This window comes from Echinops telfairi, unplaced genomic scaffold, assembly GCF_000313985.2.
Source record: "Echinops telfairi isolate 266 unplaced genomic scaffold, ASM31398v2 ScPeMD7_11;HRSCAF=52, whole genome shotgun sequence".
In the NCBI taxonomy this organism is placed as follows: domain Eukaryota; kingdom Metazoa; phylum Chordata; class Mammalia; order Afrosoricida; family Tenrecidae; genus Echinops; species Echinops telfairi.
Genome location: NW_022103908.1, coordinates 36,703,819 through 36,719,127, shown reverse-complemented (window position 1 = coordinate 36,719,127; position 15,309 = coordinate 36,703,819). Strand labels below are relative to the sequence as shown.

The 15,309-nt window shown below is 49.2% G+C and overlaps 1 protein-coding gene across 2 annotated transcripts in view; it reads left to right on the top strand.

Moving 5' to 3' along the window:
* ENOX1 (ecto-NOX disulfide-thiol exchanger 1) overlaps positions 1 to 15,309 on the top strand; it is a 344,421-nt gene that overhangs the window by 260,212 nt on the left and 68,900 nt on the right. For both annotated transcript variants that reach the window (XM_045287120.1, XM_013005981.3), the window contains exons 11-12: positions 7,167 to 7,274; positions 13,806 to 13,862. In XM_045287120.1, coding sequence (XP_045143055.1) covers positions 7,167 to 7,274; positions 13,806 to 13,862 — 165 coding nt within the window. The remainder of the gene's footprint in view (positions 1 to 7,166; positions 7,275 to 13,805; positions 13,863 to 15,309) is intronic.

The window sequence follows — 15,309 nt, the reverse complement described above, 5'->3', positions numbered from 1 at the left end:
ATACATTATCTGTTCTCGGTGATTAAATTCATCCAAGGTTCACCCATCTTTCTGTATGGCTGAGTGGCAGTCTATTGTGTGTATGTACCATATCTTGGTTATGCATTTCTCAGTTGATGGCCCTTTGGGCTCCTTTCACCTTGGACAGTACACTTGGGGTTTTCACATCTTACATGTCCTCCGTAGTCAAGGATTGGTCCAGGCCCTAACTGTTAGATGTAAAGCAGGTTCAGTAGCAGCAGCATCAGGACCTAGGCCTGGCTGGTGCTAAAGTCACTGAGAACCAGAACAGATGTGAGAGTGTGTGTGTGTGTGTTGGTGGGGGAGGGGCAAGAAGAAAGAAGCAGTAGAATGAGTGATGGGGAGCTGGATCTCACCAAGACAGAACACTTGCATTGCAGTGTGGCTGCAGCTTACGTCTCAGGACCTCTAGCAGGAGAAGGTGATGAGGGTCTAGTGGAGTTGGGCACAGGTAATACTCAGGCTACAGGCTGGCATATTGGGAGAAGTCGAGTTAGAGTCAAGAGACACACCCAGAGTGGAGCTGGAGGCTGGTATACATGACCTTGTAACCAGATCCAGAAACAACTTCTGGGGTTGGGCTGTCCAAATGTATCATGCTCACCATGGCCTAGATGAAAAATTCCCTTTGGAAAGTTCCTGCCTGTCATCCCCTGAGATGATATTGCTGGCCTTAGGCAGGCTCATCCCACTGAGTAGGGCATCCAATTACAACATAGTTATGGAGATGGAATAATATTTTTGTAACTGAATCCCAAGAGCAAATACACTTTAAATTGATGACACACTCCACAGGATCAAATATTTCCAGTCTTTTATGCGTGGACATTCAGTGGCTCCTTTCCAATAATTGGGGGGGAAATTCTGAGTCAGAAGGGATTTCCTGAGCCCATTCTCCTAACCTCTAAACTGACACCCCCAACCCTTCTATGGAGAGTGCATTGGCTGTGACCCTTGGGAGAGCACTATGTGTCACCCTAAGTTAGTTCTGGTGGCTCTCATGACTTCCTAGTGAGCTGGCATCTGAACGACAGGATTCTCTCTGTTCCATTTCCTCTGTATCCTCCACATTATCCCACCCAGCTCTGTGAACATCATAGCAACTGGGCATTGCTGGAAGGGATGAATGAATGGAAATTGCCAGATTATTTTCATGAACTAAACAGAAATAAGCATTAGGGAAATCATGAAGGGTAGGAGGGGGAAATGGGTATGTGTCTGTTGCGGGGTGAGGTATTCCTCGCCGTCAGTATGCATCTAGCTCATGGTCTGAGTTCTGATCAGCCACCAATCTACAGGCTACTCCTCTGCCACCCCCACTGAAGATACCGAGTCAGTGTGCCAAGTAGGGGCCCTCGCATGTGTGCTAACCACCCCCTCCCTTTCCCAGATGTCCACCAGCCCTGCCATGGGTCCTCAGTGCACACGGGTGTGAGAGTGGCAGCTGACAATGAGATGTCACTGGAGTGCTTCCTATGAGGCCTGGTGGTGGAGTGCTTAAATGCTTGGCCGGTGGTTCAAACTCACCTGCCACTCCACGGGAGGAAGATAGGGCTGTTTGCTTCTGTAAGGGGGCACAGCCTTGGGAAAGCCCTATGGCGGCGCCACTCTGCCCTATTAGCTCCTATCAACTCAAAGGCAGTGGGGTAAGCTGGGTTTGGCCTGGGTGACTTTTCATGAAACCAAGCTGCTTTCTCATCTGCTAGCCCAATGAGTACTTCCCACTGGTCACAAAGGACAAAATCTAGGCCAGGAGTGAACATGTCAAGTGTCCAGGTAGAAGTGGTTGCTTTGAGGACTTTAAGCTCGGCAGGGCCTGATTTCTATTTCAAGTGGACTGCGCAGTGTGGTTACCCAGATAGAAACCAGTGTTGGTGGCAAGAAAATTGAGTTGTGCAAGTGATCTGTCTCTTCCAGGCAGGCTGGCCTTGGATCCATGACTTAACCTCTGCCTGCCTGTGGGTTCCCCATCTGTAGAAATGGAAATGTGACCTCACTTATTCTGGGGCTCCAAATAACGTTTGTAATGCTCTTTGAATTTGTCAGTGAGAAAGACCCATTACGCACCAAAGTCTCCATCCCCAAAGAGCATTACAAATGATCCTATTAAATCAGTGGCCTGGAAATATCAAGATGTGTCAGGTACAGCATTTATTTACCTGCCTGCTGTCCGCCAGAGTATTTCTGCTTGATTGGCATATGGATAATTGTCTAATTGGAACACACTCAATTGTAACCCCCCAAAAATGTAATAGTGCATCTGTTTAATGCCATGCTCTCCAGAGCTGAATTAAATTTATGCTGTAGTCAGCCAGTCCAACCAAGAGACTCTTCTGATTAAGTCTCAGCTGCCTGTGAACTTGTGTAATTGAAGCGCTCGGGTGCTTAAAAATCCAACTAGAAAGAACAGTGGATGGTCTCATAAATTTCATGGGAAAGGGGACTAGAAAGGCTTATTGTTTTCCCAGGGCATCTAATCGAACGTAGAACTGTGTTGCATCTATAAGTATTAGATTCATTTACATATATTTTATGAACAAAAATAATTACTTTTATAGAATGTCAAAAATGGTTGGGGGAAGGGGGCGGGCAGATGGTCTTGATTTTATTTCTCCCTAGTGGTGACTTTGTGGTTTGCTTTGGTTTGCATAGGACGTGGGAAAGAGACCACACAATTACAAATTCATTGCTTGCCTTGCTTCCGCCTTTTAAGAGATGTTTCCCCTGTGAATTGAGGAGTATATCTGGAATGGCCAATGTGATGAGGCAAGATGGCTTCGAGGGTCCTGTTCTTTTCCCTTGAAAATTGTATATGTGCATACCCCTAGAACAATAACTTGCCTGGTGATAGAGTTTCAGGTCTGACCTTGTCTAGATCCTTTGACTCCCATAGAAGTGGAGGACCAGCAGCTAGTCATCCATGCGTCTGTACGTTCATTCATGCTACACCTGCTGTGAGTTAGAGCACCTCATTGTTGGTTCTACCATTGTTTGATATAATCTGTTGAGCAGATACATGTGAAATGCAAGTACTATATCAAGTGCTTTGGGGACATAGAAGGAGACATCTTCTTGCAGAAGTGGCCACCTATGTAGAGCTGTGAGGGCTCCTCCGTAGAGAAGAGCGCCAGGCCAGGGTAGTGACTCTACTGCCTAACCACAGGCCTCAGGGCAGCACGATGCCTGACCGGAGGAGGAGGCTCTTTCCCATCTGCACAGAGACATCATCCAGCCTGGGGTTGGCCCCCAAACCAAATTTGAGTTGGGGCTTACGGAATGAGGAGCCATCTTCCAGGGAGAACTCTAGGAGAAGGCCTTGGCATCGGTCACGAAGGAATGTAACACGTCTGCGTAAAGATGAGGAGCTTGTGTTGGCTTTTAGACACAAGACTGGGAGACTAATAGAATGCTTCCAGGGGGGCAATGTTAAATACATAAGCGGCCAACTCGTCAGGAGAGCGGGACAGTGAATGGGGCGGGCACCCGCAGTAGCCAGCAGAGGAAAGCGTGGGGCCTCGGCTGTGACAGCGACAGTGGATGGAGACGTGGGCAGAGAGCCTGTGAGGGGAGTGAGCGCGCAAGAGCTGACCTCAGGGATTCAACTCCAGCTGTCAGGTGACTAAGGTGTGCACCAGGAGGGAAGGGGGAGCCCAGTTTGATAACAGCAGGCCAGGGTGTCATGAGTAGGAGGAGCTGGGTGAAGCTCTGAGGTCAGGACATGAAGCCAGAGCACGCGCACACGGGGTGCGTGGTTACGATGGCGCAGGTCTGACGGGGGACCACTCCAGAGAGCACGTGGGGAGGAGAGCCGAACCAGGCTGGCGCAGCAGCTGACAATAGGAAAGCCCAGGAGACCCTAGGACAACAGACTGAGTGCAGCTCTGGGAGTGGAAGTCACGTTGCAGGAGACTGAGGATTAATTAAGCTCCAAAGGAGACAGGAGTTTTTGTCCCCAACGACGCATTAGACACATCAGAGGTTTTAAATATATATGGTGGTGTCTGGGTCCCGTCCCAAGAGATTCCAAGTTAATTAGTCCTCTGTCGGGCCCAGATCTCAGTATCTTTGTAAAGATCCCCAAATAGCACTAGTGGGCAGCCAGAATGAAGAACTACTGCTTTTAACTGTTCTTTCAAGAGGCGGGAATAAACTCTCGGAGCTGGGATGAGGAGGTAGGTGGTTTAAACTCAGGGAAGTGCAGACTGGTGAAAGTTGAGTGGCTGTGGGCACAACAATCTGGTGTGGTGGTGGTAACCTGGTAGCCAGCTCAGTCATCCTTCAGGGGCAATTGGCATGTTAACTTCTTGGGAACTGGCTCACCAGCCCAACACTGGATATGCAGCCCCGAGAACCTCTCTGACATGCCCACAGGGAACATGTGCTCCCATGGTCCATGGCAGGGCAGAGAGAATTGGAGATAATCGAGTGGCTTTTACTTGGCGAGTGAGCTTATCCCATAAGCCAGTGTTTCTTGAAGTGGGTGATATCACCCCCTGGGCAGGGAAGTTGCTAGAATAGTCCCGGGGTGCTTCCAAAGCAAATACTTATACTTTATCCTGACCTGGTGGTATAGTGGTTATGTGTTGGACTGATAACTTCATGGTCCCAGTTCGAAACCAGCTGTCCGAGGAATACAAGGAAGAAAAATTTGGCAGGCTACTACAGGAAAGACAACTCTTGCAAACCCAATCAATAGATGACACAGATCTGATCCCATTGTGCATGGCGTCTCTGTGAGGCAGGCGAACTCCACGGCAACCAGGAATCGCAGCGGCCAAGCTAGGGCAGAACCACCAACGCACTCACGCATTTGTGCCCTGAAAGCAGACATTTGGAATATTTCCCTTAACCCTTCCAGTGGAGGTGAGCCTTGCAGTCTTCTGGTCTCGCTCAGAGACCCTATAGGACAGAGCAGATCTGCCTCTGAGGGTTTCCAAGGCTGCCCTCTTTCAGACACAGATCTCTGGGTGCTGGCGGGATCAAACTGCTGACTTCCGGTTAGCAGCAGGGTGCTTAACCCTCAGAGCCTGGTGGTTAAGAACTGGCCAGGCAGCTCTGCAGAGCAGCTTCGATGATGGAAACTGCAGCTACCTGTACGGCAGGATTGCACATGTATTTTCATCTCACTAGCAAAACAAAACCCACTGTCTTCGAGTTGCCCCTGACTCACAGTGACCCAAGAGGCCCACTGCCCCCTTGACTCCCAGTAGCCTTACAGGGCAGGGGAGCAGTGTTCCCTAGAGTATCCCAGATTAGACATCTTTACAGGAAGAAATAACCTCCTCTGCCTCCTGAGGAGGAGCTGGTGGGTTCAAACTGCTGACCTTGCAGTTAGCAACCCAGGATGTGACCCACTGGGTCACTAGGTCTCCTTTTCAAGTCATGAGCACAGCTGGGTTTATGTAGAGTAGCCAGAGCAGGACCCTTCTGTGTCTCCAAATGTGTCCTTTGTTGTCAAGATTTGAGTAAACATCACTCTTCCCAGCGCCTGTTTAGAGTCACTTGCATGTTATTCTCTACCATGTGTATATATTAGCATCTAACCATGCTCCCAATGAATTAGTGCCAGGCTTTTGGCAGACAAGGTACGCTTCCACATGAGTTATAGTTGGTAGGGCCGGGGAAGCTCAAGGCTTACAAAAATCCCTTCAGTGGCCCGACTTAAAATAGCAGTGTCGGCCATAGCTTAGGGTTTTGACAGCTTATATCAGCAGTTTTCTGGGATGATATATTGATTACAGTTTGGACTTCAGTCCTGCTGATCTAATAAAACGCCCGCGTCATAACAGAGGAACCGAAGAGGGCATCCTTGGGGACGGAGTGCCACGGAGCTACCACAAAGCCCTTCACTCCTGTGGGCAATGACGAAGGTCGTTATGTTAAGGGTGTTAAAAAATAATGACTTAATTCTTCCACCCAACACCCTGTTGTTTATCAACACTGCCTGGCTATTTTTACAGACTGACACCAGTTCAGGGGCCGGTACTGGTATCTTTTGAGATGCCACAGCACACTGCTTACATTGTGTCCCAAACAGCCTTATACTGTGCTCAAAGCTGCAGCACTTACTCATCTGGCTACTAGACAGACCCAACTGCTAAATCAAATCCATTGCCACTGAGTCACATCCTAAGAGGAGGGAGCTGTGACGTGATGTAGTTGGTTGGCGTTCCAGGCTTGGCAGCGTCTTTGCTGGGCCAGCATGGCAGCGTGTGACCTTCCTGAGCTTTGCTCTCCTCCTTTGTAACTGGACCAGCAAAGGCCATCTCCCAACTTCTTGTCATTGCAGTGAACCAAACACCACATGACAATCTTTCCCACTACCATCGAGCTGATCCCCACCCATACAGACCCCTGTGTTGCTCAGACAGATGTGGATCAGTTGAAAATGTTTAGAAAAACAAACAAAACTTTTTAATGGTGAATTGTGAAGGTTCAGAGAGCCGATTGTTAGCAGATCAACAAGTTGTACACTTGTTGCTTGTGGATCACCAGGCCTTTCTTCTGTGGTGCTGCTGGGTGGGTTCTCAGATTCTAGTCAAAATACAGACTGCTTTCACCACTCAGAGACCTTGTAACACTGCTAAGGGAGGGGGAGGGGAGACACACACACACACAAGCAAATGTTTTGTTTTGTTTCAAAGGTGGAGCAAAACTCCAAATCATTAAAAAAGACCAGACATAGAGACTGGTGGAACCCCCAAGACTGTGGCCTGCAGTCCCCTTTCAGGTCTGGAATTGAACTCACCCCTGCTTCCCAGGGACTGGGTGTCAGCCCAACAGTCGAAGGGGGTCTGTAGCATTAGTGAGGTTCCCCCACCGTAGCATCATTAATCCTCCGAAACCAAAGGCAGCCCTGACCGAGGACATGGTTGAGCCAGGGTCAAGGCAGGAGGGGGTGCCAACAATGAGAGTCAGCAAACTGTGCATGACTTGTTGATTGGCCAACGATTGGCTCTGTGAACCTTCACAATTCACCATTACAAAGTTTGTTTGTTTTTCAAAACTTGTTCAACTGAAGTTCCGGACTGAACTCTGAGACATGGCAACCCCTGCTCTTCATTTTGGCTGGCCTTTCTGAACATTCCCAATTACCCAGCTTCCTGCTGCTCCTACTGATCCTCAATTGCCTTTGGTTTCCATAGCAATTGCTGACCATCCAGGAGGAGCTAAACAACAAAAAATCCGAACTGGAACAAGCCAAGGAAGAGCAGTCCCACACACAGGCATTACTCAAAGTTCTCCAGGAACAAGTAAGTAGCAGAGACTCAGTTTTGTGTTTGTCTGTTTGGGACTTTTTTTTTGGAGGGGGGCTAGATGAAGGGGGGCCCTCCCCTGAGTATCAGACCTACAGACCTGAATGAAGCTGTGCCCTGTCACAGGTCCGAGCAGGGCCAGTGTGTAGAAATAGAGTCTCATTCCTGGTCTCTCTCCATGCTCACTCCTGTGGCCCTGTGGACCATCCCAGCCTGCCAGCCTCAGGCAAGCATCCCTTCCAGAAGACAGATGAATTTTGTTAAAGGTTTTCTTTTTTTAATGTTGGCAATGGAGATATCTTTCAAAGTAGCAGCTTGCCTCCCGTTAAAGCCTAATAGCGGGGAAAATGAATTCCGCAGAGCCCACGCCGCTCCTGCAGACCTGAATAAGAAGACCTGATTCATGGTGACGTTAAAAAACATATCTTTCCCGTGCATCAGGCCACTTATCTAACCGTGGTGAGCGGCAACTCTTTTATGTGACATGTGTAAATCTGATCGTTTTATTCCGGCTTTCTTTGATACTACACTGAAGCCTGACGTTGATAAGTGGGTCGGAAAGCATTGTCTTTCGGCAAGGTAAGATGGATCGCTTGGCAGCAGAGTGAAATCAGGCCTCCCCTGGTCCCCAGTAATGCAACCTGTGGTAATTGAGAGGGGAGTCACAAATAGGAGCCCGGCAGAGCCCTGTGAGGTCATCCCACATTGGTGACTTTAAGTGTCTTCATTCATATGCAATAGCTTGCATAAACATCATTTATCCAAATGCACACCTACCTTCAAAAGTGATTTTAACGAATCATGGAGTAGAGAGGGAGCCCAAGCCCACAGTGAATCGTTTTACCTAGTGGTTTCCATTTTCGAAAGCTTCGATATCAAGAAAACGTTGGTTTACTTACTGGGCCGGAAAGTGCTAAGTGCTTATGATCTGTAGGGGATATGGAGACTATGGAGAGTCTCTAAGCTAGTTAGATAGAGGCTTTGAAGGAAAAAACTTTACAAAATTAGTCATTGGCTTTATATGAATGATACGAATTCATTAACTTACACCAAAGCCATCTGATTCTGAATAAAGTGGATTGAGCTGAAAATACACTGTCATTGTTAGGTGCCATCAAGTTGGTTGTGACTCGCATCTCCTGTATGCACAACAGAACAAGCGCTGCCAAGCCCCGCACATGCTCATAGTTGTTTTGTTTCAGCCCATGGTTGTCACTGTGTCAGTCTATCTCATTTAGGGTTGCTACGGCCAACAGGGCCATACTAATGAACTAGATCTCAATTTTCACTGGCCAGTTTTCAGAAGTAGATTATCAGGCACTTGTTCTTAGTCTGCCTAGTCTAGAGCATTGAAACAGCTATGCCCTGTGGGTGGCCCTGCTGGTATTTTAAATAATGGTGGCGTAGCTTCCAGTCTCACAGCAGCATGCATTCCTCCACCATATACAAAGTGACAGGCAAAACCTAAGTCACTGCCATCCAGTCAGTCCCCACTCACCGCGGTTCTGTAGGACAGGGTAGAACCGCCCCTTGTGGGTTTCTGAGACTGTAACTCTTTATGGGAGTAGAAAGCCTTGTCTATTCCCCTTGGAGCAGCTGGTGCCTTTGAACTGATGATGTTGAGGTTCCCAGCCCAATGAGAACCACTACACCACAAGGGCTTTTAAGTGATAGGCAAGTGGACTCAAATTCACAATGACCTAGCATCTTGGTGGGTACCAGGGAGTTGATTTTGACCCTTACTGACCCATTTGACAGAATAGATCTGCCCCATAGGGTTTTGTCATCTGTAATCTTTAGGAAAATAAATTACCAGCCCCCTCTTTTGTGGAGCTCCCGTGGGTTGGAAGCACCAATCTTTCAGTAACAGCTAAGCTTTTAACTGTGCACCTTCAGGGCTCCTTGACTTACCACGTCCAAACAACAGCTCGCTGCCATGAAGTTGATGCTGCCTTATAGCAACCCTATGAGACAGAGCCCCTGCTCCAGTGACTCTCTGAGACTGTCCCTCTGGATGGGAGCAGAGCCCTCAGCTTTCTCCAGGGAGTAGTTGGTGCTTTTGAACTGCTGACTTTGAGGTTAGCAGCCCAACTTGTAACCCATTACGCCTCCAGGGCACCTTTTCCAACCACCTCATAGATCTGAGATCCTGTTTCTCCCCTTTCCACCATACAGAAAGGCCCCCAGCAGGGTGGACTTTGAGTGGATCTAAATATGCCCACAGACAGACACAGCCATGTCAGATGTCTTGGTATCATGTCCCCTCTCTCCTTGATTCGTCCCTGGAAGGTAACTTTAACTAGGGCTGTGAAGGAGGGCAATCTCTCTTTTCTCTAAATGACCCGATTCCTTTCATCTGATTAGAAATCCAAGTCCCAGACTAACAGTGGATGGTGAGCTCTGCAGAAATTCGGGGTCAATTTCTTCTTGTGCCATGCATTTTTATTTTATTTATTATTATTATTTTTTAATCAATTTATTCGGGGCTCTAATAACAATCCACACATCCATTATGTCAAGCACAGTTGTACATAGGTTGCCATCATCCCTTCCCAAATATTTTCTTTCTACTTGAGCCCTTGTTTTCAGCTTCTCTTTTCCCCCCCTCCCCATCCTCCCTCCCTCATGAACCCTTGATCATTTATAAATTATTATTAACGCAAAGCCCACCTATGGTCGTTGGTGAAATATCCCTCCACTTGGCATGACTTTAAAGAAGTTAAGATAGGAGAATGGGAAGAGGATTCAGAGGTGAAATCATTGAAGGCCTGGGAAACACACCTGAGAAGGAAGCAGTATTAAAACTGAAGTGCTCGTGTAAATGGGCAGTGATTCTTTGCAGGCAGTGGCGTGTGCAGCAGCCAAGTTCCTTTGTTCTAAGCCGTCAGCAGACTCGATTGCCTGCTTACCTGGTGGTCTTTACAGCTAGGACTGTATCATGTGCATGTTCTTTCCCTCCCCCCTCCCCCCCACTGTCAGACACACACACACACACACACACACATATTGAACAACATACTTCTTCACCCCATGAACATGGCCTGTCTTTGGATGTGTAGACTAGCAACCTGTGTGGAACCCCTGAGTGGTGCAAACAGTTAAGTGTTCCTGATAGCCGACCAAATGGTCAGAGATTTGAGTCTTCCAGGAAGTGCTTTAGAAACATGGTCCAGTGATGCACCTTCTAAAAATATCAGCTCTTGAGAACCCCAAAAAGGGTAGCTCTGCCTATGAGGTCGCTGTGGGGGGGACTTGTCCCCCTGGCAATGGGAACTGGAACCCTTGTTGTGGGAGCGCTCCTCTGTGTTATACAGAGGTGGCCTAAACGAATGGCCTCGCCCCTGGAAACCCCAAGTTGTCCAGTCAAGGGTCTGCTGGCTGCCAGCACTCTCTCGGCAGAGTTAAGGTGTTACCCCCATTCCCACCTACAGGTTTCCTCAGAGCTTCCAGACGAAGACAGACTGTACCCTCCTCCTTAAGAATATGACTCACTTGAGGAGAAGCCTGCCTTTAAGAAACAATCGTTTCGCTCCACCTTATCCAGGGAGGATTGCTTTATTCCCTTAAAGAGTTACAGTCTCAGAAACCCATAGGGGCAGTTCCACCCTGCTCTATAGGGTTGCTGTGAGTCAGCATTGATTCAGTGGCAATGAGCTTGGCATGGTTGGCCCATCCCTCAAACTTTCCAGGAAGTCCTCCTCCCTCCCCCTGTGCCAACATACAGCATCTCCAGGGCCTCCTGGGCCCCACCAACCGCTGCCCTACATTTCCTTTACGTAGTAGTAGTTTCCAATGTCCGGGGCTGATGCAGTAAATCAGGTGTCACAAGACAAGCTGCACCACCCCTCTGTTGGACAGAGGGGGCCAGTGGTGGGTCCATGGTAGAATTCTCACCTTCCATGCAGGGAACCCAGGTCTGACTCTGGCACATGGCAGCTCAAGGCCACCAACTTGCCAAGGGAGGCTGGCTTCTTGCTTTGATCCTGAGCAGGTTTCAGCAGAGCTTTCAGACTCACACAGACTGGGGAAGCCGGCCCCCAAGGGAACACCCAGTGAGCCCCAAGAGTGCGGCCATGGTATGCTAGGGTCACCACGTGTCAGAGACAGCCACCTTAACAACACCCAGTGGGAGCAGAGCAGCTCGCAGGGTTCCCAGGGCAGCTGGGGGCTGGGGCCAGCTGGCTAGGGGCCAAGCCATGGCTGGCCTGGAACTTACCCTGTCAGGAGGCGGGCAGGTTTATTCGGGAGGTTCTGGGGAAGAGGCAAACTGTTTGAGTAGACAGGTGGTGTGTGTGTGTATGTGTATGTGTGTGTGTGTGTGTACACGTACATGAGAGCAAGCGTGCCATAGGAGACAGGGCAGAGGGGGACATGGAGCTGGCGGCCTGGAGTTCATGTAACAGGCAGAGGGAAAGCACCTAGCATATCGATGCTAGTGAGCAGGTGAGGTGGAGCAGGCCCTTACTAAAAGCCCTTTATTTTGCCTGAAAAGGAACCACACCTTTGGAGGCACCCCTCTGTCACTCATTGGAATGCAAGCAAGATGAGCAGAGATGCCGATGAGGAGGGGGATGTTGGGGAGCACCGGCGATGTTAGACAAGAAGTCAGCAGGTTGTGTTTAAAAGGCCCTTTTGTGCCTTGTGATGAGATAGGGCACTCTGCTGTGGTCTGGTATTTTATCCATTCCACACGTTGCCCACTAGCCCTTGCACACGGCGTGTGTGCGCAGGCAGGAGTGGCCTGTGCAGCCCAGGAGAACATTGGGGAAGGAGGCATTCTGCTTAAAGGGGGAGCACTAAAAGGCGCCTGGTGGCCCGGAGGCCTGGGCAATGGGCTGCTAGCGAAAAGGTCAGTAGGTGGAACTGGCCAACTGTCTTGCAAGGCAAAGATGCAGCAGTCTGACGCCTTAAAGCAACCCAGGAGCAGGTCTGCTCTGCCGTCGGGGGTCCCTGTGAGCTGGAGAAGACTTGAGGACAGTGGGCTTTGGGCTTGGGAGTGACGCCAAAACGAGCTGCCGTGTGGCTGGTCCACAAACAGCTGTCCCTGCGCCACGTCCTCCTGGCACCGTTGCCCGGCAGAGTCCCTCTCCTGGCATGAGGAGAAGAGCCCTTCTTGCTGAAAGTTTGAGATCACCTTACAAAAGCTCTCAAGAAACTTTGATTTTAATATGCACAAGTAGCCAGAAAGAGACGATGTTCTAAATCAAGCATACTGGTGGCATGTGTGCACTTAATATTTTTCCAAATTTAAATATTTATTTCTTACCAGGAATACTTTATATTCAGCGTAAAAATGATGATGGAGGAGATGCTGCTTCCCAAGCATCCTAAGCCAGGGAGAAACACCTGTGACAGCTGGAAGGGCCGCTCCCTTCCTCCCCCACTCTCTGCCTCCTGGCATCTGCTTTGGGCCAGCCTAGGATACAATGCCCATGAATGGTTTCCTGAAGCCTTCTGAACAAGCAGCGCTGGTGGGGTAGTGGGCTATGCACTGGTCTGCTGTCAATGAGGTCGGCAGTGCGGAACCACCAGCCTCTCCGAGGGAACCAGATGAGGCTTACTGCTTCTAGAAAGCGTTACCGTCAGAAACCCTCAAGGGGCAAAGGGGAAGCAGATCTGCTCTATCCTCAGGGTCACTGTCAGAATCAACTCGATGGCAGGAATTTGGTTTTCAGTTTGGAATCTTCTACAACTTTCCTTCTAAGCCCTCTGAGAGAGGAGGGTGGTGCCAAGTGTTCCTCGCGCAAAACCCCGCTGGGGGAACGGCTTATCTGCTGATGACTCCATGGGCCGGGAGCTGCTTTTCCTGCTCCCTCTGAAAAGACTCACTGCCATTGAGTCAGTGTCGTCTCACGGCTACCCTCCAGGGAAGGATCGGACTGCCCTGTGGGTGTCTGAGTCTGTAACTCTTTACAGGAGTAGAAAGCCTCGTCTTTCTCCTGTGACAGGTGGTTTTGAACTCAGAGCCTTGGGTTAGCAGCCCAATGTGTAATTACTACGCCAACCAGGGCTCCTCTCTCCCTGAAGACGTCCAGAAACAATGCCACCCCCCAAAGGTGTTCTCCGGGAAGATGAGTTGAGTGGCCCTGCAGCCTATGAAACAGCCACGGGTAGATGATGCGCAGATAATCGTTAGTACAGCATCATTTAGCTGCTGGCGACTTGCAAATGTTGCAGCGTTTAAATTAATACCAAGACGGCGAGAAAATGAAATCATTTATTATTCGTAAAACCCAATTTTATACATTTTATGCCTTTGGAACTGCTTTCTAATCTTATTATTTAAGAAATAATGACCAGGACCCATTTATTTATATATTTTCTATTTTTGCCAGCCATCAAGCTTCGTAAAATATTGGTCTCAAACTGGTCTCCAAAAGACTCATTAGAATTATATGCTCCATCTGGTTTTCCTCATAGGAAGTTTTATACACTGCAACCTCAAATAAATCAGAGTTAACAAGATGATGTATACTTAATAGATATGCCTGCTGATTCATGTTCTCCCCCCTCTCTCCAACTTCACAGCTGAAAGGTGCCAAGGAGTTGGTGGAGACTAACGGCCCCAGCCACGAGGACCCAGACGTAAGTCCCCGAGCCTGGCGTGGGCTTTTCTCATTGGGTGAGGGTCAGATGCCCGTGAGATGTGGCACTTCGCCGCTTAAAGGCGAGCAGAGGCCCTGCCTGCCGCCGGGTGAGGTTTGGCAATAAAACGTGGCACATAGCACTGCTGCCACTAGCTTAGGTCACAGCTTGGCATAGGTGGTTTGCGTCTGTCCTCTAACTGAAAGGTTGGTGGTTTGAATCCTCCTCACAGTGCTCTTGCAAAAAGTACTGGTGATCTGCTTAGAGCCATGCAAATCCTAGGGCACACAGCTCCACTCTGACACACTGAGGTGGCAGGGCGTCGAAATCAACTCATTGGTACAGACTGCTGTAGCTTCGGTGACCGAATAGCAATTAGAAAGCCCTCAAGTCAACCCCTGAATCCAGACTTCTCATCCCAGCGAGTTTGTTTATTCCCAAGCTGGCCATGAGTGACGTCCTGGAAGGAAGCATGGAGGAAGATCGTACAGGGAGACCTGGGAGAACTTGAACTTGTCTTTGTGGGAGTCACAAGTTGTCTGCCTCTGACACAGGCCAGCCTTCCACTGCTCATTCAACAGGGAATAGTGGACTCTTCTGTCTCTGACAGGTTCCGCCTTACGTAGGTTCCCACCTCTGCAGTTTTTACTGTGCAATGTGACCTGCAGTCTGTAGACACTGGTTATTGTTAGCTGCTATCAAGTCAGCTCCCAACTCCCAGTGACCCGATGGAATGAAAGGCTGCCCAGTCCTGTGCCGTGCCCATTATTAGAGGTGGACGGGATGGTGTGGTCCAGAGGACTTTCTAAGCCCTTCCCCAGGCCTTTACTGCCTCCATCCATCTGGTGTGCCCACTCCGCTGAAGCCTGCTTCAGGTCACAGCAACAGGAAGGCTCCCTGTCAGATGAGCGATGGCTGCACGGGGAGTGCGTTTGCTGGAAAGCAGCCCAGTCTCCCACGCAGCGGCGAGTACTGTACCCCTCACTGCAGGGTTCCCCACAGGTGCCACGGCTCACGGCCCTAATGAGGACCGGGCTCCTTCTCTTAGTGTTCCTTGACCATCCCAAATACCCAGTGGTCGAAGTTGGGCCAAGCACTGTGCCACTCTGCCTTGGGCATTCTTGAGCCTCAGATGGAATATTGTGTCATGGTTCCCCCTTATGTTTGATGGTTTTATTTTGTCTGAGTTGGGCTCTTTTAAATCTCTGATCTATGTATGCATTGGCTTATCCTCATCTAATAGGAAACGCTGACTAAGCGGTTCTTCTTTTCACAGAACACAGAATCAGACATGGTAATGAATGCCTGATTAAACGAGAGCTGGGAGAAATTATACATTTCGTGTTCATTCTTGTTTTAATTATATAGAGCAGAGAGTCTGACATTCTGAGCACAAGAAAGCCCTCTTAACAACCACTGTTGCCATCAAGCAGATATTGAACACAAG